Raw genomic sequence first — 26,283 nt, 5'->3', positions numbered from 1 at the left:
GCGGCTCGCAAGCGCGCCAGAGTCAATGTCCAGGTCCCTCCCAGCAGGAGCCATCTCTAACTTCGAACTAGGGCATTTGCACGCACGCAGTGGCACCTCCAGCACAGTCTGGAGGCACAGGTTTCCCAACGGGCGGGGTGGTACAAAAAGGTGACAGCATATGAACCTCTAGTCCTCCCCCGCTCCACTCCCAGAAGGGTAGAAAAACTGCTCTTCTTGCTGCGTCTCGAAGACCGTTGCTTCTGGCAACTTAATCCCCAGAACGCCATGGAAGACCACCGGTGCAATCACTGCCGTGGAGAAAATGCCGACCTCCTCCACTACCTGAGCGATTGCCCCACCCCCTCTTTCCTCAGACGGAGACCACCGGCTCCCCCTGAAGGTCTTGTGAGCCGCCTCTGCCGCCTCCAAAGCCCCTACGAGCTCCGTCAGCTACTAGAGCGTCCGCCGCCGCTCAAACAGCTGCAGCCTCTCTTTGCTGCCCCCTATCCCCCTCTGACTAGCAACACTATTCCACCTCCTCTCCACAAGGTGTGTCTTTCATAAACACCACCGCATGGGCTCAAACAAAGCCCGTGGGAGTGATACTTTACTCCCATAAAAAAAATCCCCCTCTCATCTTAGCTCCTCATGGATGACGGGTCATCCCTGAATCCCGCCCACTTCTCTGGGTCAGAAGTAATGTAGCAAGACACAGTAAATCCACAGCAAGGCCGCTTTATTTAATCGGCGACGTCCCCCCCCCCTCTCTCTCCGTTCCCTCACGCAGAAAAAAAAAGAGAAGACGATGAGAAATCCCTTCGGACTGCGTCAAAATATCATCCACACATAGACACCCCCTTCCCCCGATCCTTCGCCCCTCCCTTCCCCATCCCCCGCCCCTCCCTTCCTAGCATAACAATATCATCTAGACACAGTTACTCTATACTCATCCTTATCTCCTGTCTTTCCCCTTCCTTGCTCAACAGACATTCCCCTCTTTCTCAACACCATCCCATCCATCCATCTCAGTCGTCCCCTCAAGTTCACTTCTCACACCTTTGCTTTCCACAGATTAACAGACATTGGTATATACTGTATATTTATAGGTGCACGCCACACACACCCAGGTCCAGTGATTGTTTTTTTTAATTTAACTTCCTTAATCAAATTAATATAATGGCATTTTTGGACGACAGTAGTAAGAACAGTGACACTGGTAGTTATAGTCAGAGCCGTTTCTAGCTATAGGCGGTATAGGCGATTGCCTAGGGCCCCCAACCTACCAGGGGGCCCCCGGCCGGCCCATTGGCTAGGTAACGCTACCGAAGGTCAAATATGAGCCTGTGCCTCTCCCGCCCGCCGACGCAAATAAACAATATGCCTCTTGCAGTGTTTGTTATTGTTTGAAATGTTTTGATCGTCTGCTAAAAATACTATCTTGTTAAAAATCACCTACATCTTATTTAATCTAAAGATATAATATGGTAAGCATTAATTGGCTTTATTTATCCATTTATGTGTTCACTAAGCTAGGACTTATGGCTACAGATGTTATTAATTGTTGATTACAAACTCTTTTTGGCCATTAGCTTACTATTCTTTGTCCAATTGTTTGGCTTTAATTGTCACTGGAATTGGCATCACCAGCGTTCTTGTTTACTCTTTGGTCGCATCATGCTTAGCTTCTAATAGTGTAAATTTGTAAGTTTGTGTGTTCTGTGACTGTAAGTTGGAATTCCTTTTATTATATTTGTATGCACAATAGGAAATGTTTGTATTCTATGGAATGTTTACCTTTTCCACCTTTTTCAATATTCAATGTTCATATATGTTCATATGTTCAATTTTGTTTATTTTGTATCGATATTTTATCCAATCCCTTATTCATTTATTCGCTTATTTCTTTATTATCAAATTATGATTATTTATTTTCTCACTTCACCTACCTAATGAAAAAAAAAAAAAAAACACTAGATGGCAGGACCGAGGTGAGCTCAAAAGGAAGTGACAGAAATAAATTAATTCTATTCCGTTTGTCGTGTGGTCCGTTTCTCTAGTTCGTATACAATATTAAGATAACCACAGGCTCAACAATCACCCATCTGTTCACCTTTCAGGTCTACCCGAATTTCGTGTATGTAGAATTATTTTTATTAAGGGGTATTTAAAAGGTTTACACTTTACAGATATCTGTGTTAGGCCTACACTGATAAAATTAATCATATTTGTTCTACTCGAATATCGTGTATGTAAAATTGATTCCATGTATTTATAAGGTTTTCACTTAATAGATTTCTGTGCTAGGCCTACATTAGACTCTAAGACTCGCCAATCATCATTCCCGTAATGGCATCAAAACGAATTTATCTCAGCGGAGCAGAGAAACGAAAGAAAAAGAAATTTGACGAAGAAAAATGGTCAAAAGAAAAAGGTAATTCATTATCGTTTATTTAATAATTTAAAGAAACATATTAAAGTTTGGTTTTATTATGTTTTCTGAATGGTGAGTATTATTTTAGACTAACGCCTAATCATCTAAGGAAATTTGTAATTTTGCAGGATCAATTCTAAAATATATTGGAGCTCCAGACAGCAAGCCAGAGGAATATTCTGAACTTCCTGAACAGGATGCTCCAGTGCCATCACATTCATCAGGATCTGTCCAGGAAGCTGTACTGCCACCAAGACCACCACATTCCCCAGAACCACAGAAGGCATCATCTACTCCTGAGCAGCCTCCCATTTATTCTAAACCACTAGATCCTGCTAACTGGCCAACTATTCTGTCTGATGCATTTAGAACGGATGCAGTAGGTAGAGGGCCATTTCAGATTAGTTCTGATTTCACATTTCCCAAAAAAGAAGACGGAAGAAGTTTTCATTATCATTATTTTTGTAGAACATTGGTTAATGGAGAAGAGATGAAGCGGACTTGGCTTATCTACTCAAAAAAAAAAAAAAAATGCTCTCTATTGCTTTTGTTGTAAATTATTTTCAACCAAAGAACAAAAGTTAGTGACAGAAGGACTGACAGACTGGAAAAACATAGGCACACTTTTGAAAAGTCATGAAAGCAGTCCAGCACACATAGCGCACATGGCAACCTGGAAAGATTTACAACTCCGTTTGCAAACTGGAAAGACAATAGACCAAGCTGAAAGAACACTATTGGAGGCTGAAAAGAGGCGCTGGAGAGATGTCCTGACTCGCTTAATCGCCATTGTCCAATCCTTAGCCGAGAGAAATCTTGCATTTAGAGGTTCATCAAACACGTTACACCAGCAGAATAATGGGAATTTTCTAAAAGAGGTGGAGCTGCTTGCTAAATTTGATCCTGTCATGAAGCAGCACATTGAGCGTGTTGAGAGTGGCCAGTTCAGTCATTCCAGCTACCTTGGAAATATCATCCAAAATGAACTTATTGCTTCAATCAGTACTAAAATAATGGACACAATGTTGACTGAAGTTAAACAGTCCGAATATTATTCAATTATTTTGGACTGTACTCCCGATGTAAGCCATCAAGAACAGATGTCAGTCGTCATAAGGACTGTCAAAATGGATAAGAAACCAGAAATTAAGGAACATTTTATGGGGTTCCTTGTAGCTTCTGAAACAACAGGTCTTGGTTTGTCATCTCTAATTATAAAGAAATTGACGGAACTGAATATTCTCCTTGAAGATTGCAGAGGACAATCATATGATAATGGTGCCAACATGAAAGGGAGAAACAAAGGAGTTCAAGCCAGACTTCTTGAGAAGAACCCTCGTGCACTCTATGTTCCATGTGGAGCACATTCCCTAAACTTGATGATATCTGATGCAGCAACAGCTTCAATAGATGCCACTAGCTATTTCGGCACTGTTCAGAAACTGTACAACCTATTTTCAGCCTCACCACAAAGATGGGCAATCCTAAAAGATTATGTCACTGTTGCACTCAAGACCTGGAGTGACACAAGATGGGAGAGCCGTATTAATAGCATAGAAGCTGTGCGGTATCAGGCCTCTAATATAAGGGAAGCTTTGTTGAAGGTCAGGGAAATGTCTGATCCTCTGACCAAGGTTGAAGCCCAAAGTCTGGCAGAAGAGGTGGGGTCATACCGATTTATCATTTGCACAGTCATATGGTATGACATTCTACACATTGTGAACCATGTCAGTAAGCTCCTGCAGTCTCCTAAAATGCAGCTTGATGTGGCAGTTGATCTCCTTACTAAAGCGAAAACATCTCTGACTAACTACAGAAGAATTGGGTTCACTTCAGCTCAAGTCTCTGCTAAAGATATGTGTGAGGAAATGAATGTAGAGGCTGTACTCAAAGAAAAGAGATTAAGAAGTACAAAAAGACACTTTGCTTATGAGGCCGCAGATGAGCCCATTGCAGATGCAATGAAGAGGCTAGAAATGACATTCTTTAATGTTGTTGTTGACACTACCATTCAATCCTTAACTGATAGATTTAAAACTCTGAGTGAAGTAAGAGACCAATTTGGAATGCTGCTTAATTTCCAGAAACTGGATGATCAGTCATTGAACAACCAGTGTGACAAACTATGCAAGACATTAACCTCTGGAAATGAAAGTGACATTGATGGAAAGGAACTGGCTATGGAAGTTAAGCACTTACCAAGTTTGCCCTCAGACGAAATGACTGCTCTTGAGCTCCTCACCTTTATCCACAAAAAACATTTTGAGGAATTGTATCCCAATCTGTGGGTTGCACTGAGAATTGCCTGTACTCTGCCTGTGACTGTGGCCTCAGCAGAGAGGAGCTTTTCGAAGCTGAAACTCATCAAGACCTATTTAAGATCATCTATGGGGCAGGAGCGACTCAGTGTTCTTGCAATAATCAGCATCAACCATGAAGTGGGGAAAGACGTGTTGTATGAAGACATCATTGATGATTTTGCTAGTAAAAAAGCCAGAAAGCAGAGATTTTGAGCCCAATACAATGCAGTTGGTGGTTTGTATTCAGAGACTGTGATGTTAAGTTACTACTATTTTGGAGTGTGGTTTGTATTCAGAGACTTTGATGTTAAGTTACCAATATTTTGAAGTGTGGTTTGTATTCAGAGACTGATGTTAAGTTAAAATAAATGTTTAAATAAATAAAGATGGTGTAATAGTTACTTGCATCCTTTAACACCATCAAAAGATATAAAAGTCGTTTAATTACTGTTTGGCAAACTTTACAGGTATAAATGAAATACCAACCTGTCTATCTCTCTAACTTTTGCCTAGGGCCCCCACAAAGCTAGAAACGGCCCTGGTTATAGTGATGAATACACTGATAAAAAAAAAGACCAGACCAAAGAATAGAAAAACTTATCAAGAATAAAAGTTACCCCCCTGGCTTGTCAAAAAAAAAAAAAAAAAAAAAAAAAAAAAAAATGAATGGCCAGGATATTCCATTTTGCGAGGTGAAAATGACATGCGCGATATCTGCAACTACACGCTATGGAAAGAATCAATCTTATATAAATGCATCATGTAGAGTTGCAGAGTTTAACGAGTCATTTTCGGGAAATTGTTGGGATTGTCCCAGGACGTTGCAAAAATGAAAATAAAAAAGTGTAGCTTCATCATACAAAACAATTGAAAAAAAAAATCCAGTGATATAAAAAACTTTTTACAGTTTTATGATTATAACATATGAGGAAATTTCCAAGGAAATTTAATGCCATATATAATGAAATCTAAGGAAATTTGGCAACTCCAACAAGGAAATCCATTGTCGAGATGTGGAAACTGTGGAGAATATTATGACTTCCGGCAGATTTCCCATCTCTTTTAATATGAAATGTTGACGGTGTAAGTTAATCTAGGTGACTGTCCCATCGAGCTCATACTGGGGTACTCTGTGTGAACTTGTATATAACTTTCAACAACAACAAAACGACATACCTGTGATCGGCAGGGACTCATCGAACCCTGAAAAGTACAATGGCATCACAAAGCATCATGTATCTTTATGAATATGTAATCATTTCAATCATCCAAGTTGGTTTCGATATTTCATGTAACTCAATTTGTGACTTACCGTGGCCTTGGGGCCACTTGGAGATCTTCTTCGTCTTTGTTCTGGTTAATGACGGTGATGTGTGCGACGACTTCGGGCGTGGCATGGAGGATGAGTATGGGAATGGGGAGAAGGATAAAGGTATGTGTTGAGTGGGGTGGTTCTCTCAGAATCCCCTCACTGGTTTAACACGCGCTCCGTCGTATATGCACTTCACACACGATGTATATGTGGTCTGTGATTGGGATAAATTCATGTCACTCCCCAGTCACGAATCACTAACACTTCTGGTCAGTTACATCTCTTGTCTTGGACTCAACTACGTTATAGGGGCGACAGGGGCCTCTTGGCCCCGAACGCCTAGTGACCCCTTGACCTCTCGTTGCCAAGGGTCTATGGGAGGTACAACTTCACCTTAACTGAAATGAAAATGTTGCACGATACATAATATATATATGTATGTATATATATATATATATATATAATATATATATATATATATATATATATATATATATTATATATATATACCCATACATGGGAACTATAGATGGTAATGCACCAGAACCAATACTCAAGACGGAGAAATCACCAAGTGGTAAATAAAAGGATTAATAATGAAAATGATATGTTGGTAACTCGACATTCCTGAGAGAGGTTAGACAACCGGCTTGGTGTATCGAGGGGTGTCAAGTCCTTTACATAATGTTTTTTATGTTTTCGTATATATAAACAAAAATGATAGGCCACTCTATCTAAATGGAAAAAGTAAGACTGTATAATTTGTTAGCATGCTTTCATATACTAAGTTTTAGAATACAAATTTCATACAGCGTGATATGCTTAATTGCTGTATTTCAATCTTAATCCTAATTCTACAGCTATTAATTCACTAAATCAACTGAGGCCGTAACAACAGATGTCTATATTAATTTGAAATAGTTTATTTACTCTAAAAAATGCCTCTGTCGGTATTTATTCCCGACAGAATCCCTGACTAATATCACTGCAACTGTGATGTTGACATTATGCCAAAGAAGGTGAGGCAGGTGGATTCAAATTTGGGGAAGGATCTGGTTTGGGAAAAAACACGTATTCTTCCCGAATAAGCCTGTGAGACTACTTGAAGCGAAGTTTGACACGTAGTTCTGTGTAGCTCGCAATAAAGGACTGAAGATATGGAAGAGAAACGTAAGAATTTGAAGCAAGTTTCATACCAAAGCCAAAGATGGTTCAGGTATCCTTGGGAAAATAATGTGTCACACTGGTTATTTATTCCCCTTGTATGGGCATTACATTTCTATTATTGCTTTCTAATTGAAGAACAAGAGATGGATTCCCCACTGGAGATGGTCTTCAGTAGTAGTGCTTTCCAACTTCAAACTACAAGAAATGAAGCAGAGAAAGGCATTACTCCATTTGATGCCATTATGAGATCTCAGTGGAAAAAAGCATATGAGAATGGAGTATTCAATTATTCTATTAAGGATGTACAGACCAAGGTGCTGCCAGGAAAATTCAGCATTGTTGTGCAGGTATTGTTCACAAAATTTTTGGTGGTCCTTGTGTGTCCTAATCAAATTTTAATGCCAAAACAGTGGCTCTGAATATGAGACATACCAATGTCATAACTGTATGATTTAGAATATATTGACTCAGCCATATGCAAATTTTTTTATTGTGTCATAAAAATGGAATAATGCTAATATTTTTCCAAATGGGTTTGGTGTCTGTCATTGGGAAATATTTACTATTACACCTAAGTGAACTTTGTTTTTTGATGTGCTTTAGATAAAAAAAAGACGCTTGTTTCCATCTGAAATCACAATCACTCCCCCCTTTTGTCCCTACAGTTTGGGGTTGTGGTGGGCTGCATTAGGAAATTGGTGTGTGTTGGATGAGGGAAATGAGCAAAACAAGTGCTTTTCAGGGGTGCAGTTGCAATTTTATAAGTGCTGGAGCTCTGGAGGACTTGGCAAAAGCCCACCATCCCTATCATGGTTGTATATTCAGTGGGCTTTTTTTTTTTTTTTTAAGGATTTCATTTTGTCATAAAAAACAAGATTAAAATTTTCATATAAGTAAAAAGGATATAAGGTGAATAAATAATTTCACAGGTGCCAGAGCAGTGCTCCAGTGAGCTCCAGCAACACTAGTCCAAGTGATTTCTGATATAAATGAATATTACATTCCTTCAAAAGACCAGACGTAATCGAACCAGACCCAACCTAACCCAAACCTGGGATGCCTTACAGGGGTTCCCCAGTGATATTCACATTACCTAGTTGTAGTGCTGGGGTATTGGCTGGTAGTAAAAGCCCCTCTCCTTCAGTTAATACATGCTACCTAGCCAGTTAAATAAAAATTTAATATTGTTGTAAGACCACCAATAGGCTCATGATTAATAATAAGAGTAGATAAAAAAAATAAGCTCATGATTGAAAAATATAATGGTAGTAATAGATAAGTAGATAAAAAAAAATAGTAACACAAAATAGGGTCTGGTAATGAGTTCATTACTTTTTTCTATTTGTTCTTATTCCTACTGTTATGAGAAATAGACTTATGGGAATGGTTACAAAGAGGAGATTGTATGAAGGGGTGATTGTGCTGCTTACCCCTGTATGGGGCAGAGACTTGGAATTTAAGAGATGTAGAGAGACATTTAAATGTATTTGAGATGTCTGAGAAGTATGGTAAGGGTTACAAGGTTGGAGAGAGTGAGAAATAAGATGAGGAGGAGAGTGGAAGTGGAAAAGTAGATGGGAGACAAGATTGATGAAAGAGTTGGGATGTTTTGGACACATGGAACCTAGGATGAGATGGATGGATGGGGTGAAAGGGGCTTTGAGCAAGAGGGAAATGTGTTTAGCAAGGAAGGGAGGAGGCAAGAGATAGGGCTTAGTGGAGAATGGTTGTGTATAGATGAAACTGATGCAAGGAAGGGTGGGGTGGGTGATAGGGGGTAAGGATTGGTTATGTGTGAAAGATATTTTGACGCAGCTTGAAGGGATTTCTCCCCATCTTCACTATTTTCTGCATGAGTGGATGAGAATGGGGTTGCCGATTAAATGAAGTGGCCTTGCTGTGGATGTACTTTATCTTGCTATATCACTTCTGACCCAAGGCAGTAGGCAGGATGCAGGGATGACTCATCATCCACAAAGATCTAAGATGAAAAAAAAGGAAAGGGTATTGCATGCATGTGGAATGGGTGGGAGTGGGTACATGCCTTTCAACTTGCCTACCTCCATGGTAAGGGGGAGAAAGCCCTTGATAGATAGCTAGATCATTCCTCTATCATCTAAAAGCTTGTGTATATGAGCACTTTCCAAAACTTAAAATGCCAGTGTTCAAGAAATGTATTTTTATAATCATCAGCACAATATCCACTTGTGGCTGACAATTGCACAAATGTTTTCAGATTTCTATGGGTAAGACCATGAGTCAGGAAAGATGTGTTGTTGGTGTTGGGCGTTGTTGTGTGAGGTGCTCTTGTTCTCTTTTTGGTGGTTGCATCAAGGGTGGTTGCATCTAGGGTGGTTTGAATCTGTGTTAGTACTGATTTTGATGCTGGATGGTGTTCAGAGCACAGACATGCCAGTGTGTTTCTTATCAGGTGTGGGAATGTTTTATTCTAAGTGCTAATGTATGGGGGTTGCTGCTGGAGTATCAAGATTGATGGTCTGTTATGAAGGGCTTATTGTTGTTGTTGTCATTCCCTAGACTGTCTGGCAAAGCAGTTCTGTCTCCCAAGGAATGCCATAGCTGGAATAGGGTTTTCCCACAAATCTCTTATGGAGTATATGTTGTGTTGTTGGCATGTATAGTTGTGTACAATGTAGTTTTCCATAATGTGTGGTATAATATGGGGTGCTGCTACATCCTGTAAATCCTGGATTTATGCTATGTGGTCATCCACCTTTGGTAAATTAGAAGGGCTGGATGGTATTGCACTGCAGCCTGGCCATATGGATTCTATCCTCTTGGGAGAGAGGATTCAGTTGGATGGATTTTGGGGTCTGGGATGCAGTAGTGTGTTGTCTTTCAGTCTGTTTAATGATTGAGTGTGGATGTTTTGTGTGGTTTATAGATTTGCTTATTCTTGAGTAGTATGCTGCTGATACAGTTTTCTTGTTACATTCTGTTGGTGGTGCTTGCCAAATGAAATGTGAAGGGTGTGTTCTGGTATAGAATTGTGTTCCTGTCATTTTTATGTGGTGTTCTGTGGGGAGTATTTTAGGATTATGTAGGTGTCCAATTGAAGTGGTTTTTGTGCATCCAGCTATTACTCTCAGTGCTCCATTCTGTAAAGTTTGTAAATTTTTTTGTATTCATCTTGCTGATTGTTGGTAACCATACTGTTGAGGCATAGTTGAGGGTAGTTCCCATGAATTGCTTTTAGTTATTAGAGCTTCTTTCTGTTGTCCTAAATCAGTTCTTGTGATGAACTCAAACAGGTTTGTTTTCTTGCTGGTTTTCACTATCAGGTCTGATATGTGGGTTGGGAATCATATGTGTATCTAATGTGAGGCAAAGAATTTTGCAGTTCTTTTCTGATGGGAAGATTTTGCTATTTGATTTTAATAGGATTTTTTTTTTTCATTGTGGTTATTTGGTGTGAGCAATATCACTTCTATTCTGATATTTTTTGAACTATTGTTCCAATTTGTACTAGTAGTCTTGGTTGTTCTTTACTGCTGTTTTGTATTTGCTGTGCTAGGTTATTCTTTTCAGGTCATTGGTGTTTAGTGGGGGTTCTAGAGTTTGGAGATCACCCATAAAAAGAAGAGTAATGGTGAAAGTATTGCACCCTAAGGGACTCTATTGTACAGTGAGTCCTCCTTATACAGTAATTCTTTATCCGATAAATTATCAGTTACGGTATTTTGTAATTACTACCCTCGATTCTATTTACGGTAAGAAAAATTCACAGATACGGTATCCGCTAGATATTTTGAAGAGGAAAGAGCAGGGAGAAGGTACGTCTGCCATATCCTATTATTACATGTTATAATGGGTTCGGTATACGGTAATTTCAATTTGCGGTAAGGTTTTCAGGAACGCATATGTACCGTGTAATGAGGACTTACTGTATACCCTTTTTGTCCCAGAGATTTTGTTGTTTTGAGCTACTGTGTGCTGTGGTTCCTCTTCAGGAAACTGACTACAGTTGCCAGTTGAGCTCATAGGTCACTCAATGAAGAGATTTGTTTGGAGTTATTAAGTAGGTAAGTATTTACCTAAGTGTAATCTACAGGAAAAAAGCAAGTTAATGAGGTCCTTTTTTCTCTTATCAATCTGTTGTACCTAGTTTTTATTATTATTATTTTTTCATGATTTTTGCTTAGGCTGTTTCAGGAGTTGACACTTATGTATGGAAAAAAAAATTCTTTTTTTTTACGTGTGTCATTTTCAGTTTGCTCCCATGACTTCATAACTAACCAGGTAATGACTCAGAATCTCACTCTTAACAAAGAGATGTGGGGAATTGTAAGGGAAAGCCTAAGGAATGAACAGGGGTGCAGTGCTACTGGAGTTCACCAGAGCACCGCTCTTGCTCCTCTAAAAGTGGGTGGCTCTTTCCGCTTTATTTGTTTGATAATTATATTTATTTTATTATGATTTGTGAGTGCAAACATGAAGTACTTAATCATTGTGTGACATATAGTGGGCCCACTGTATATAGCAAAATGATTGGAATGGCAGGCTTTTGTCAGGCCCTCCAGAGCTCCAGCACCCCTGGAAATGAGGCTATTTCTACAGCCACAAAACCTGAGGAGACCTTGTACAGAGAATGGGCAACCTCTTAGTGTAAACTATGCTATTGTTCATGACGACATCTTAGAAAGGCTGCTTGAAAAGGTGAAGAGGAAAGGTAATTACATTGACAGCTGAACAGATAAGTGCTGTGGTCAGTTTTCATAAGATTATGTACAGTTGTCTAAGTCTTTACATTTTTAGGAGATACACACATATAAGAGTTTAGATCTTGTTGTTAGCTATGTCAGTTGTAGCTGTTTTGGTTATGGGTTGTCTCAGGATGCAAATGTGCTGTTTGTAAATGAGATGGATGGAAAAGGGCTTTGAGCAAGAGGGAAATGTCTGTTGAGCAAAGAAGGGAGAAGGCAGGGGACGGGTGAGTGAAGAAGGGTTGTGGATGGATGATATTTTGATGTAGCCCAAAGGAATTTCCCCCCATGTTCTCCGTTTTCCACATGAGGGGGTGGAGAAGGGGGTTGCTGTGTAAGTGAAGCGGCCCTACAGAGGACGTGCTGTGTCTTGCTACATTGCTTCCAACCTGTACAGTGGGCAGGAGACAGGAATGAATCTTGTCCACAAAGAGCTAAGATAAGAGGTAAACAAGAGAGTGGTGGATGCAAGTGGAATGGGTGGGAGTGGGTACATGTTTTTGACTTGTCTACTTCCCTTATAAAGGGGAAGAACCTCTTGTTATATAGGTAGCTGGAGTTTGTAAACAGCACATGATCTTTTAACATAGTTCTTATTTATTGATAAGTTTTTACAAATTATTTTATTTAATTTATCTATTAATTTTATAATTAAAAATGTTTTCATTGATGGAGTTAGCATCTGGTGATTTGATTATTTTTGGAAAATGCACTGGTAGATTTTGGCAGTATTTGTCCAGTAAGATTTATGTAATGTTTTTAGTTATAATTCATACATCCTCATGATTATTATGTAACAAGAATACTATTATTACATATTGGCATAATTTATTTAACAATTTCATCTTAAAGTGGTAATAATGCATTTGGGTTTTCTTGTTCGTAACTTAGATGGAAGGTACTGCAGACTTTCATTTAATGTCAGAGGGATTATAATGTTGTTCCATATATGTTGAAAGGTACTAAAATGACTTTGTTCTCCTACAGCTAAATGAAAAACGATTAGTTTTGCGCCGAAAACCAGATGACATCCATAGTGTTAGACAACCCTTTGAACCTAAGAAGTTTAATTTTACCAAAATTAAGCAAGAAGAAATTCTGTTTAACTTGAAATATACCAACAGAAATGGGAAAGTGGAGAAAAATGGGGTAATAAAACATATATGATTCATTTTTTATCTCTGGTTCATAGTTTGGTATAAAAAAAAAATGGAAAAATTGAGTGAAAGTGGCATGATTTGATTAAAGTGCAGATGTATTATTTCATTGGTAATTTTTTAATGTTATTCTTTAAAGCACAAGACTTGCAATGATGTGATGAATAAAGCTTCAGAAACAAGATTAGAAGATGAGATTCATGGAAGTATGGTCATAAATACTGCTCCTATTTGTGAAACTCATAGCCTACTGGTTCCACAGCTTATGCAGTGTAAACCACAGGTGGTTGATGCCAGTGGTCTCACACTAGCTATCCAAACAGTTTTGTTATCCAATTCTCCGTATGTTAACTTACAGTATTTGATGATTTAACTGGATGTAATGAAATGCATGTTTTAGTATGCCAATTTTTTACACATAATTTAAATAATGTGAATGTACATAAATACTAATTCATTTAATCTGGATCTGATAATATGTTTATTTCAGAGCATGGCGAATAGGGTTGAACTCTCTCTGTGGCCTTGCATCTGTCAATCACTACCATTATCATGTGTATTATCTACATTATCCTCTGTATATTCAAACAGCTGTAAGTAATCATGCTAGATGTTGTTTTTATAACAAATACATATGTTCTTCTACATACATAAGAGATGCCTTTTTTATGTTATAATGTGGAGTTCTTTCCTAAGAGATTGGTATTTTTAAATGATTAGTCACTCAGTGGTACATGTTAATTACTGCTTACAGCATTTCCTTGTGATTAATGTATGTACAATCATACATACATACATATTTGTATTCAAAAGCCTTTGCTTTCGTATAAAGTGAGTGGCATGTATCCACTCAACCTCTATCCCATTTCTATTAAAAAAGTTGTTCATTGTTCCTACCATGTTAGTTCCTCATAACTCACTCACCACACTACTCAGGTCAGAAGCAATGCAGAAAGACACAGCACCTCCACAGTAGGGCTTGACAGCCAGAGGTGGCTTATCCTCACTCCTTTGCATGATACCTCCCTCATCCACTTGAAAAATATATAAAGCAGAAAAGAAGTCCTTCAGGCCACATCAGTTCCTCATCCACCACCACTGTGTTCATACCTAACTCTTGCCCTCTCCCTTCCTTGCTTAACAAAAATTCATCTTGTGTATAGTGTCTTTAAGGTACATGTTAAACAATCTCACTAGCAAGCAATTCTATTATAACTGCTCCACCCTTCATCAGACAATCCAGCTAACCCAGGTGCTTTACAACTTTTTATCTCTTTCCTCTTTGTATATCCTCTTCATATAGTGCTGTCATTATCTCCTTCCATCATTTACCTGACATCTCCCAATGCCACAATTAGACCCTTCCTATTCCCCTCTACATTCAAAGAATCCTTGAAATACTTTATCCTTCTTCTTCTTCTTCTTCTTGATAAGTAGTTTCTGTATCTGGCCTTCAAGAGGCTACTCTGCCATCAAGGAAAGGATAGAAATTTCACCTATCTTTCCACCTTGATCAACAACACTCAGACATCACTACTCAACCTCCACAAGTTTGTGGGGTCGTGAGGGGCTGATACCTTGTCTCTGGAACAAGGTCAGAAACACAATTCATTTTCTTTATCATGCCCCACCAGTTATTTCCCTCATCTCTATATACCAACAGGCTTCTTTCTCCTTATAAGAGAAGTAGCCAGCTAAGGCATGCACTCACCCCCATCCATTTCTCATTCATCACCTATTTGTTTCCCTTCTATCTTAGCTTATTGTGGATGAAGGGCCATCCCTGTCTCCTGCCCACTGCCCAGGTCAGAAGCAATGCAGCAAGACAGCACATCTACAGCAGGGCCTGATAGCTGAAACTGGTTTACCCCCAATACTTCATTTACATGGTGACCCTCCTTCATCAACCCCTTAAACAAAAAATGAGAAGACAGGGAGTAATCCCATAGGGTTACATCAATTCATTATCTATTCACAACCATTCTCCAGTCACACTGATCTCTTGCTTTCTTCCTTCTCTACTCAATAGACATTTCCTTTTTCTCATGACATGATTATTAATCATCCCATTGGTCCAGATCTCTCTTGCAGTAGTCCCATAGGTCCTAGGTAACAAGCAATATCCACTGGATTGGCATGTAAGTCACTCAAGGAACAAACATTGTGTTTTTGTTAGAATTAGAATGGGGCAGTTTAAGATGAGGTGTTTGTGTCTTCTGTGTGATGGTTGCAATTGGGATAGTTTGTTTCTTTGGCTAGGCCAATTTTGTGTTGGTATTGTCTTAGTTATTGATGTTGACCTGAACACTGTTTTGTTAGTATGGTTTTTGCTTCTCTGAGAGAGATTTTTCTTTGGGGCTTATGACTACTTCTAGTCTAGGAGTTTTTGTGGATGTGGTACAGGTGAGAGTAAAAGGGAAGAGATAGGCAGTATGTTTGTGAGAAGAAAGATGGAGGTGCTGGGTTTGAGTGAAACTAAAATGAAAGGGAGGGGCAAGTGTGAATTTGGGAGTGTAGTTGGGAGGTTCTCAGGAGTGAAGAGGGGACAAGAGAGAGAAGGGGTGGCTATACTAGTAAGTGGTGAAGAGATAGGTAAGGGTGTAGTGGAGTGGAAGGAGTTTTTTTCAAGGTTGATGTGTATGAAGGTGAATCTGGGAAGGATGGGAGATGTGGGTTTTTGTAAGTGCATATGGGCCTGGTAGTGAGAAGAGCATAGAGGAAAGGGAGGCTTTTAGGGTAGATTTAAATGAGTGCATAGAGGGATTAGGGAGAAATGTCAATGTAGTTATATTGGGAGACCTTAATGCTAGGGTAGGAAATGAACCAATAGATGGAGTGATTAGGAAGTATGGAGTTCCAGGTAAAAATTGTAGTAGAGAATAGATGGTAGGGATGTGTCTTGAAAGAGAGTTGATGATAGCAAATACAGTGGTTAGGAAGAAAGTCAAGCATAGATACACATGGGAGAGGGTGGTGGATGGAAAGGTGGCAGATAGAGCATTAATGGACTATATAGTGGTGACCAGGAATATGGTAGGAAGAGTTAAGGATGTACATGTTCTAAGGGGAGAGAGTGGGGGAATATCAGGCCATTTTCTGGTGGAAGGTAACTTGAGAATGGAGAATAGGTGGAGAAACAGGAAAAGGGCAGAAGGTAGGGAGGTACTTAGAGTGAACTGCTTAAATGAGAAAGAAAAGGAGAAGGAGTATATGAAGAAGCTGAGAGAGGAGTGGGAGGGAATGAAGGATAGAGTAGAACTAGGAGTGGAGGAGGAATGGGGATGGTTCAAGGAGGGAGGCATAAGGTGTGCAAACATGGTGTGTGGAACAAGGGGGGCGGGAGGAAATAGAAGGAAGGGTAGTGAGTGGTGGAATGAGGAAGCAAAGAAGGGTGTAGAAGAGAAGAAGCAGGCTTTCATAGATTGGCTACAATTTAGGACAAGGGAATCGTATGAGAGGTACAAAGTAAAGAGAGGGGAAGTTAAGCATAAGATAAAAAGGAAGCAAAGAGGAGAGCAGATGTGAAATGGGATAAGAGTATGACAGAAAATTTTGAAAGTAATAAAAAGATGTTTTGGGAAGAAATTAAAAGGAAAAGGAGGCGAATCAAGTAGCGAAGAAAAGGTAAAAGGTGCAGATGGAGAGATGATAACGGAAGAGAAGGCAGTGAGACGAAGGTGGGCAGAGTATTTTAGGGAGTTGCTAAATGTGAAGGAGGATAGGGAGAGAAAGGTAGTTGCAGTGGGAAGCACTAATAAAATGAGAGTGATGAGTGAGAAAAATGGAGGAGAAATAGGGAAAGATAAAGTGAAAGCAGCTGTTAAAGATGATGAAAGCAGGTAAGGCACCTGGGTTGGATGGATGCCATGCAGAATGTCTGAAGAATGGAGGTACAATTATGGTGGACTGGCTGGTGAGGTTATTTAATGTTTGTTTAAGAGAGGGTAGAGTGCCGGAGGACTGGAGGAGTGCCTGTATAGTTTCGCTTTACAAGGGAAAGGGGGATGAGTGTGAGTGTAGTAGTTTCAGAGGGATCAGCTTGTTGAGTGTAGTTGGGAAGGCTTATGGGAGGGTCTTGATTGAGAGGATTAGGAGAGGAACAGAGGGAGTAATTGGTGAGGAAGAGTGTAGTTTTAGGACAGGTAGGGATTGTGTAGATTAGATTTTTGTGGTAAGACAGATATGTGAGAAAGCTATAGGAAAAGATAAGGATGTGTTTTGGGCTTTTACAGATTTGGAAAAGGCTTATGACAGGGTAGACAGGAATGCACTGTGGGAGGTATTGCAGATATATGGGATAGAAGGAAAGCTGTTGAGAGCAGTCAAGAGTTTTTACGAGAGTAGTAGAACTTGTGTTAGGATTAGAAATGGAGAGAGGTATAAATAACAGTAAGTACAATTACAAGTTATTTGGAAATTCGTTAACAAAAGTGGATAGTGAAAAAGATCTCGGCGTAATTATCAGTAACGACCTCAAATCATCCAAGCAGTGTATTTCAGCCTCTGAGAAAGCAAATAAGATTCTAGGACTGATTGCGCGATCTTTTGATTTCAAAAGTCCATCACTCATTAACAAGCTATATAAATCGTTAGTTCGTCCACATTTGGAATATGCTGTTTCCGTATGGTCACCGAATCTCATTAAAGACATTGACAGACTGGAAAAAGTACAACGGTGAGCCACAAAACTGATTCCAAATATAAAAAATAAATCATACGAAAATCAACTAAAACATATGAATCTGTTTTCCCTAAAAAAGCGTAGACTCAGAGGTGACTTGATACAGGTCTTTAAAATTCTAAAGGGAATTGACAACATCAAAAGTGACCAAATTTTTACATTGAATGAGAATCCGACAAGAAACAATGGTCTCAAACTGTCCGGAAATAGATTCAATCTGGAAGTAGGTAGAAACAACTTTGCCAACCGTGTAGTTAATGAATGGAATAAACTTCCTACACAGGTAGTGCAATGTAGTTCAGTTCGAAGCTTTAAGAATCATTTAGATAAATACCTAAGTAAGATGCTGTAATGATTATGATTTATCTTATATTATTTGTTTTGTTTTGTTATCATTTGTCTGTCTGATTTTCATTTATTATTAGTTATATGTCAATTTATTATTATTTACTATTTACCTGTTTGTTTATTATTTAACTATACCTATGCATTTATTTATGTATTTTATTTGTTATTTACATTATCATAGTTTTTATTTATTATTTTATTATTGATATGATTTTTTTTTCGCATCCGACCTAGATATGGATCAAAAGGTCTCCTGTCGGCATGCTCCGCCTTTGTAATCCTTTGAGAGTTAATGGTTTGAGGTAAAGGAGGGACTTCATCAGGGATGTGTTATGTCGCCCTGGCTGTTCAATCTACACATGGATGGGGTGGTGCGAGAGATGAATGCAAGGATAGTAGGTCATGGGTTGGAGATGGTTAAAGAAAATGGAGAAAAGTGGGAAATAAGCCAGTTGTTGTTTGCTGACAACACTGCACTTGTAGCAGGATCAGAGGAGGGATTGAGGAAATTAGTGACAGAGTTTAAGAAGGTGTATGAAAGAAGGAAGCTGAAGATAAATGTGGGCAAAAGTAAGGTGATGAGATTTACAAGGGGAAAGAGTGGCAGCAGGGTGGAAGTGAGCATTAAGGGTGAAAGACTGGAGGAAGGGGATAGTTTTAGATACTTGGGTGCAAATGTGGCAGGAAAGGGAGGAGTGGGGGTGGGGGTAGAATGTAGATTGAGAGAAGCAAGTAAATGCCTTGGTGGATTAAAATGTGTAATGATAAATATACATCTGGGAATGGATGCTAAGAGGAGGTTATATGAAGGAGTGATTGTGCCAACAGCACTGTATGGGGCAGAAACATGGAACATAAGAGAGGAAGAGAGAAGGAGTTTGAATGTGTTTGAGATGAAATGTCTGAGAAGTATGATAGTGGTTACTAGGCTAGATAGAGTGAGAAATGAGGAGGTGAGGAGGAGAACAGTGGTGGAAAGGGAGTTGGGAGATAGGGTTGATGAAAGAGTATTAGGATGGTTTGGACACATGGAAAGAATGAGTGAAGAAAGATTAGTAAAAGAAGTGTGGAAGGCAGAGGTGGAAGGAGTGAATATGAGGGGACGTCCTAGGATGAGATGGATGGATGGGGTAAAAGGGGCATTACAAAAGAGAGGAATGTCTGTTGAGGAAGGATGGTAGAGGACAGAAGATAGGGGTGAATGGAGAATGGTTGTGTATGGATGATGTTGTGATGCATGAGGGGGAGTGGGTGGGGGATGAGGGATGAGGAAGTATGTATGAGAAATAATTTGATGCAGCATGAAGGGATTTCTCACCATCTTCTTTTCTGCTTGAGGGGACGGAGAGGGGGTTCACCGAATTAATGAAGTGGCCTTGCTGTGTATGTGCTGTGTCCTGCGACACTGCTTCTGACCCAGGGCAGTGGACAGGATGCAGGGATGACCCCTCATCCAGGAGGTGCCAAGATGAGAGGGAGGGAGGAGGGTGGAGGGGAGTGGAATATGTAGGGGATGGAATGGATGGGAGTGGTTTCTATGCCTTTTCCTTTTTGGCTACCCCCCTGTGTAAGGGGAAAAAAAGCCATTGGTATATGTATGTTGGTATATGTATATGCTTATGACTAGGGGTTTGAGGGATTAGGGGGATTGGTGGACAGTCTAGAAGTGCTTGTTTTGTAATCTGACAGTAAATATGTTTTTGTATGGATTTTTACATGCCTCAGGTGATGGATCAGTAGTTCTCAACCTTTTTCACCCCATTTTACCCTTCATGAATTATCATCATTTGTGTGGCTTTCCTAATCCTACCCCACCAATAAATGTAATATATATATATACTGTATATATATATATATATATATATATATATATATATATATATATATATGTATATATATATATATATGTATATATATATATATATGTATATATATATATATATATATATATACACTCACTATCCGAGTTACGACCTAGATCGGTTCTGACCAACCGGTCGTAAGTCGAAACGGTCGTAACTCGGACCGTATACATTCGAGGTGTATACTCAAGGACATATGATGCAGAGCGTAAATCCAGCTCAAATGTTTCGTTTGTGGCCTCATTGTAGAACATTCTCAGTGTATGCAAAATATCCAATACTCTTTGATTGTTATACTAAATAATAAATTAATAATAATAAATTAATAGGATAGGGTAAAGAAAGAAAATATATTACACAGGATTCTTATTAGACCGAAAATACAAATTAACATAAAGATACAAAATATGAAAAATGGAAAATATGCATGTAAAAACAAAAACAAAATTAAAATCCACTTTTTGGTTGCACGTCATCTACACTTTCTTCGTGCGCGGTCGAGGGAAAGATCAGGCAGTAGGTCTGGCGAGGCAGCATGGGAGATCCATTGGTATCCGCTGGTCGAGGCATAATTAATAAAAAGAGGTTGAAGTAATAAAGGCTTAATAACATTTAAAATAATTCCCTCAAATGTACATGAAAACAAGTACAAGATTCGCTTCTATGCACTGGGCTCAATCGTCGCCTCCCATGCGAAAACGTTCGGTCTCTCTTCGTAAGAAAAGAACGATAATATAATCATAGCATAACATTATTTCATCAAATAAATATATTATGCATGGAATAGTACAGTGAGATATATTGTCTTATTGAATATAAGATATTATACTTCAGAACTCCAGGGATATCATAGACTTGGGTTAAAGCTATTTGTATCCATGTTCGTACACTACAGCTTTCGACTTTTGACCAATAGAGAACTCGAACCAGAATGAAAAGTACGAATGCAGGACTACTGTAAACTGACTCTCTGTCTTGACTTTCGGGGAAGCGTGTATCACCGATCTGGCAAAACTGCCCTTTCTGACCATTCCCACCTGCCCTGATTATCGGTGGAAACTGGGAATCGAAATACGGTATAATATCAGTTCCAGTAAAATTATGGTATATGGTAGATATCGTATGGTAGATGGTAGACACACACTAAATTATGGTAGAAATACCATAATTATGGCAGACAGCGCAACCTTGGTGAGATGCTGTGCTGTGCTGCCGTAACTGTCGTACGGGATGCTGGACGCCACGTGCAAACGTACAGTAAACCAGTAAACTCATAATATGTGCATGTAGGCATCTGCTGAATGTGGTCGTAAGTACAGGTGGACGTAAGTCGCACAGGTCGTAACTCGGATAGTGGGTGTATATATATATATATATTTATATATATATATATGTATACAATGCTCAACAAGGAAGTACGAAAGGTTAGCGAGAATGAAGGATGAGGAGAATGAATGAGTCATAAATCAATAAACAAAAGCTCACTTCGTACCTCTAATACTTTGATGGGTGGCCTTTACGTGCAATGATTTCACGAAGGCAGTTTGGAATGGAAGTGGCGTACTTGGCAAGATGTGGAGGGGTTATTGCCTGGCCAGTCTGCTATGTAAGGTATAAGGCAACTGAGGGATGATTGATAGCATGCGTCAAAAACCCTACCCTTAGCTCCGCCCACTTGTCCATTCACACTTCCTTGTCCATATCATTTACCCCCCTGGAGGATTCTTTTAATAGCTCAGGTGCTAACATCTTTCAACAAGATCACGCCCCAGCCCACACTGCTTGTAGTGTTACTCAGTGGCTTAAAGACTGTCATATACCTTACATAGCAGACTGGCCAGGCAATAGTCCTGACATAAACCCAATAGAAATCCTGTGGAACCACATTAAACAAGACCTGCAGGGTAAAGATACGAGCTCTGTGCCCAAGCTCGAGGCAGCCATTCGCCAATCCTGGGCTAGTATAACCCCAGCACTTCTTGCCAAGTACGCCACTTCCATACCAAACCACCTTCGTTAGATCATTGCACGTAAAGGCCACCCATCAAAGTATTAGAGGTACGAAGTGAGCTTTTGTTTAGTGATTTATGACTCATTCATTCTCCTCATCACTCATTCTCACTATTCGTTCATACTTCCTTGTCAAGCACTGTATGTACCGGTATACACATACATACATACATATACCAAAGGCTTTTTCTCCCTTACAAGGGAGGTAGCCAAAAAAACAAAGGCAGAAAAACCATTCCCACCCATTCCATCCCCAATACACTTCACTCCTCTCCACCCTCTACCCTCCCTCTTATCTTGGTACCTCCTGGATGACAGGTCATCCCTGTATTTTGTTCACTGCCCTGGGTCAGAACAGTGTCATATATATATATATATATATATATATATATATATATATATATATATATATATATATATATATATATATATATATATATATATAATTAAAATAAATAAGTAAATAAAAAAAAATTAATACATGATAAAATGTTGAAAAAGATAAATCCTTTGCTTTATTGCAGTTAGCAATCATAATTATCTTATAATTAATCAAAAGATTTTATTTTATCTATTTGTTTGGAAGGAGTGAACATGAGGGGTTGACCTAGGATGAGATGGATGGATGGAGTAAAGGGTGCTTTGGGAAGCAGGGGAGTGTCTGTTCAGGAGGGATAGGAGGGAGCGGAGGACGGGGGTGAGTGGAGAGTGGTTGTGTATGGATGGTGCTGTGATGCATGAAGTAGAATGGGTGGGGGATGGGGGGTGAAGGAGTGTGTGTGAAAAATGATTTGACACACCCTGAAGGGATTTCTCTCTGTCTTCTCCTTATCTGCATGAGGGGACGGAGAGTGGGGGTCGCCAATTTAATGAAGTGACCTTGCTGTGTATGTGCTGTGTCTTGTGACACTGCTTCTGACCCAGGGCAGTGGGTGAGATGCAGGGATGACCCATCATCCAGGAGATGCCAAGATAAGAGGGTGGAGGGGAGTGGATTATGATAGGGATGGAATGGGTGGGAGTGGTTTTTATGCGTTTGTTTTTGGATATCTCCCTTATAAGGGGAAAAAAGCCTTTGGTATATTTATGTATGTATGTGAGGAGAACAGGGGTGGAAAGGGAGTTTGGAGATAGGGTTGATGAAAGAGTATTAGGATGGTTTGGACACATGGAAAGAATGAGTGAAGAAAGACCAGTAAAAGAGGTATGGAAGGCAGATGTGGAGGGAGTGAACATGAGGGGACATCCTAGGATGAGGTGGATGGATGGGGTGAAGGGGGCTTTTGGGAAGAGGGGAATGTCTGTTGACGAAGGACGGGAGAGGACAGAAGACAGGTGAATGGAGAATGGTTGTATATGGATGATGTTGTGATGCATGAGGTGGAATGGGTGGGTGATGGGGGATGAGGTAGTTTGTGTGAGCAAAATTTGATGCAGCATGAAGGGATTTCTCCCTGTCTTCTCCTTCTATGCATGGGGGGATGGAGAGGGGGGGTCGCCGATTTAATGAAGTGGCCTTGCTGTGGATGTGCTGTGTCTTGTGACACTGCTTCTGACCCAGGGCAGTGGACAAGGTGCAGGGATGACCCGTCATCCAGGAGGTGCTAAGATAAGAGGGAGGGTGGAGGGGTGTGGAGTGTATTCAGGGATGGAATGGGTGGGAATTATTTTATGCCTTTTCCTTTTTGGCTACCTCCCTTGTAAGGGGGAAAAATCCTTGGTATATGTATGTATGTATGTATGTCTATTTCACTTTGTGGTAAGACAGATATGTGAGAAAGCTTTAGGAAAAGATAAGGATGTTTTTTGGGCCTTTATGGATTTAGAAAAGGCTTATGACAAGGTAGACAGGAAGTCACTGTGGGAATTGTTGCAGATATATGGGATAGAAGGAAAGCTGTTAAGAGCAGTCAAGAGTTTTACAAGAGCAGTAGAGCTTGTGTTAGAATAAGAAATAGAGAGAGCAAGTGCTTTGAGTTAAAAGTGGGGGTTTGCCAGGGATGTGTCATTTCACCATGGTTGTTCAATTTATACATGGATGGGATGGTGCGAGAAGTATATGCAAGGGTAATGGGCCAGGGATTAGAGATGGTTAAAGAAAATGGAGAAAAAAGGGAGATAAGCCAGCTGTTGCTTGCTGACAACACTGTACTTGTAGCAGGATCAGGAGGTGCAATCCTGTCTTTCTTACACCTTTTCACAAATGGAGATTTGACAACAGGCAACTGCTCCCTTCCTCCTACTTCTTATAGCCAGTGACAAAAACAGTCCCACACCCATACAACACAGACAACTGGCCAATTTTTTTCCCCAGAGAAGTCTATGGAAGGGTGCAAAGACTGTTGCCACCTGTGTGGAACTGTAGATTTTCCACTTAGTGAGATATGAGACAACAATTATATGAAACATAATGAAACTTACAGAATGATGAGGCCTTGCAGTGTGCATACTTGTATATAGTGTCCTAGTAAAAGGAGATGTCTGTGTTAAGTAATAATTGAATTATATATCCAAAGGTTTTATTGTATTGAACTTTGGATCTGTTTATGAGATGGAAGTTTATTACACACTGTCCAAGCAGTGTACCAATTGCAGTAAATCCTTGATATGTTGAAATAATGGGGGTGGGGAAGGCTTGGTCAATATAGGTGAAAGTACGCACTTTATGTACATATATATTTAAATTTTCCATGTCCCAGCCATCCATACCAAACCTTGCATTGCATATACCAACCTTGTTTGTTATATCAGACAAATAGTTGGTAGGTCTCACTTGGGTCAGTATAGCTGAAATTTGATGTAATGGGGTTTGGTATAGCAGGGGTTTACTGTACTTGTTCTTTGTCAAAGAGACAACATTTTCATAGTGTGCATGCAATATGAAAGTCACAACACATGCCCAAAAGAACCCATTTTGATCATTCAGAAACTAACTAGGATCAACTTTTTAATCTTTTCAGGATTGCAAACAGATTGCTGGACCTTGTTATGAATTTGAAGATTATTTTGCAAAAGGATTTGTGTTTCAATTAGAAGATGATGATGTTGATACCTTTGTCAGGTGAGTCAGATTGAAGAGCTGACTGGGAAGTCTTTGCTCTTCATCTTGTACTCAGTCTTCTTGGGTCAGTTTCTTCTGTATAAGAACCAGTGGTGAGTATATGCAAGTGGTGGTCATGCAAAATAGAATCAGAGAGACCTTTCAGTTGCCCATATCCAAAAATAATTCTCTCGCCTCTATAGGGAACTGTAGTTTCAAGGGATTGACACTTGATCTCAGGACCAGGACTAAAATTTCTATCTACTTTAACTGTGTTTCCTCAACCTTTTCACATAAGGAAAGCTGAAGACCAACAACAGCTCCCCTCCTTCTATTACCGTAATTCAGTAACATGGAAATTGCCTTACATTGATTCAGTGCAGAGTTACTGGAGAGATTTATGGGGTCAGTCAGTCGTACTGTTTCCCTTGCAACTAGTCCTCATATGCTTGCTTCTTCCTTTCCAACACTGCTTTCACCTCTTCATACCACTATTTGTTCCCTGTCTTGTTCCTTCTAGTCTTCCTTGTTCCACATGTCATTTTTGCTAATATTATCACTTCCTGCTTGAAACATACCCATTCTTTTACTCTTGCTTTTCCCCTGGCTCTCACTACCCCCCACACTTCTCTCAGCAACTCGTGGTATTTCTCTTTATCCTTCTCATTCAATTTGTTTACTCTCAGCACTTCTCTATGTTCCTCCCTTTCCCTGCTTTCTTCACTTTTCCTCTGCTCTCAATCTCTCATTTATCCCTGAAAATGTGAATATCCAGAACTTTTTCAATCCTCCATTTGGGTGATAATACAGCCTCTGTACCTCACCAAAGTGGCTTAATCTGGCTTGGTAAAGTTACATGTTTGGTGACAAGGGCATGTGAAGTTTTTGGTATGTCAGAATGGCTGTGGTTGTCAATGAAATCTGAAATCAGTGTGATCAGCTCAACCATACTGATTAGGTGCTAGCATATATATGGAACACTCATCAACCACACCTCTGATGTCTGCCATTGTGAAGAGGGATTGGATACCACTACATAATCCGTTTAATGTCATGTCATCCAGTTCCACAATATGATTCCTAACTACCAACAAGACAAATATAGACAACTTACAAACAGTACAGAATAAGTCACTGAAAGTAATAACAGGATTCACAAAACCCACCCCAACGGGACACCTGCACACAGAAACTAAAATCCTTCCCGTAGAATATTACATGGAAATGATAGGTACACAGTTCTATGCTAAGAACCCTAAATACCATTCA

The 26,283-nt window shown here is 39.6% G+C and overlaps 2 protein-coding genes across 3 annotated transcripts in view; both read left to right on the top strand.

Annotated features, from left to right (window-relative positions):
- The first annotated feature begins 1,214 nt into the window (after window positions 1-1,214).
- LOC143029251 (zinc finger MYM-type protein 1-like) lies at window positions 1,215-5,098 on the top strand. Of its 2 annotated transcripts, none has more exons than XM_076191940.1 (3): window positions 1,215-1,466; window positions 2,274-2,413; window positions 2,542-5,098. In XM_076191940.1, exon 3 carries the CDS (start codon window positions 3,079-3,081, stop codon window positions 4,924-4,926), a length of 1,848 nt encoding a protein of 615 aa, XP_076048055.1. In that variant the 5' UTR covers window positions 1,215-1,466; window positions 2,274-2,413; window positions 2,542-3,078; the 3' UTR covers window positions 4,927-5,098. The 2 variants fall into 2 exon arrangements, with proteins under 2 accessions (XP_076048055.1, XP_076048056.1); XM_076191941.1 differs by lacking the exon at window positions 1,215-1,466 and adding an exon at window positions 1,964-2,116.
- A 1,918-nt stretch (window positions 5,099-7,016) lies between these two features.
- LOC143029250 (GDP-D-glucose phosphorylase 1) overlaps window positions 7,017-26,283 on the top strand; it is a 34,655-nt gene continuing 15,388 nt past the window's right edge. The window contains exons 1-6 of the mRNA XM_076191939.1: window positions 7,017-7,195; window positions 7,328-7,539; window positions 12,904-13,065; window positions 13,213-13,415; window positions 13,564-13,666; window positions 24,935-25,035. Of these exons, the coding sequence (XP_076048054.1) occupies window positions 7,183-7,195; window positions 7,328-7,539; window positions 12,904-13,065; window positions 13,213-13,415; window positions 13,564-13,666; window positions 24,935-25,035 (794 nt within the window). The 5' untranslated portion in view covers window positions 7,017-7,182. The remainder of the gene's footprint in view (window positions 7,196-7,327; window positions 7,540-12,903; window positions 13,066-13,212; window positions 13,416-13,563; window positions 13,667-24,934; window positions 25,036-26,283) is intronic.

Source organism: Oratosquilla oratoria, chromosome 10 (genome assembly GCF_046742065.1).
Source record: "Oratosquilla oratoria isolate Oo_2021 chromosome 10, ASM4674206v1, whole genome shotgun sequence".
Taxonomy (NCBI): Eukaryota; Metazoa; Arthropoda; class Malacostraca; order Stomatopoda; family Squillidae; genus Oratosquilla; species Oratosquilla oratoria.
Note: the sequence above shows the minus strand (reverse complement) of the source record. Positions and strands in the feature narration are given on the sequence as shown.

Excerpts from the sequence above, each read along its gene's own strand:
- LOC143029251 (XM_076191940.1), top strand. The coding sequence starts at position 3,079 with ATGGCAACCTGGAAAGATTTACAACTCCGTTTGCAAACTGGAAAGACA.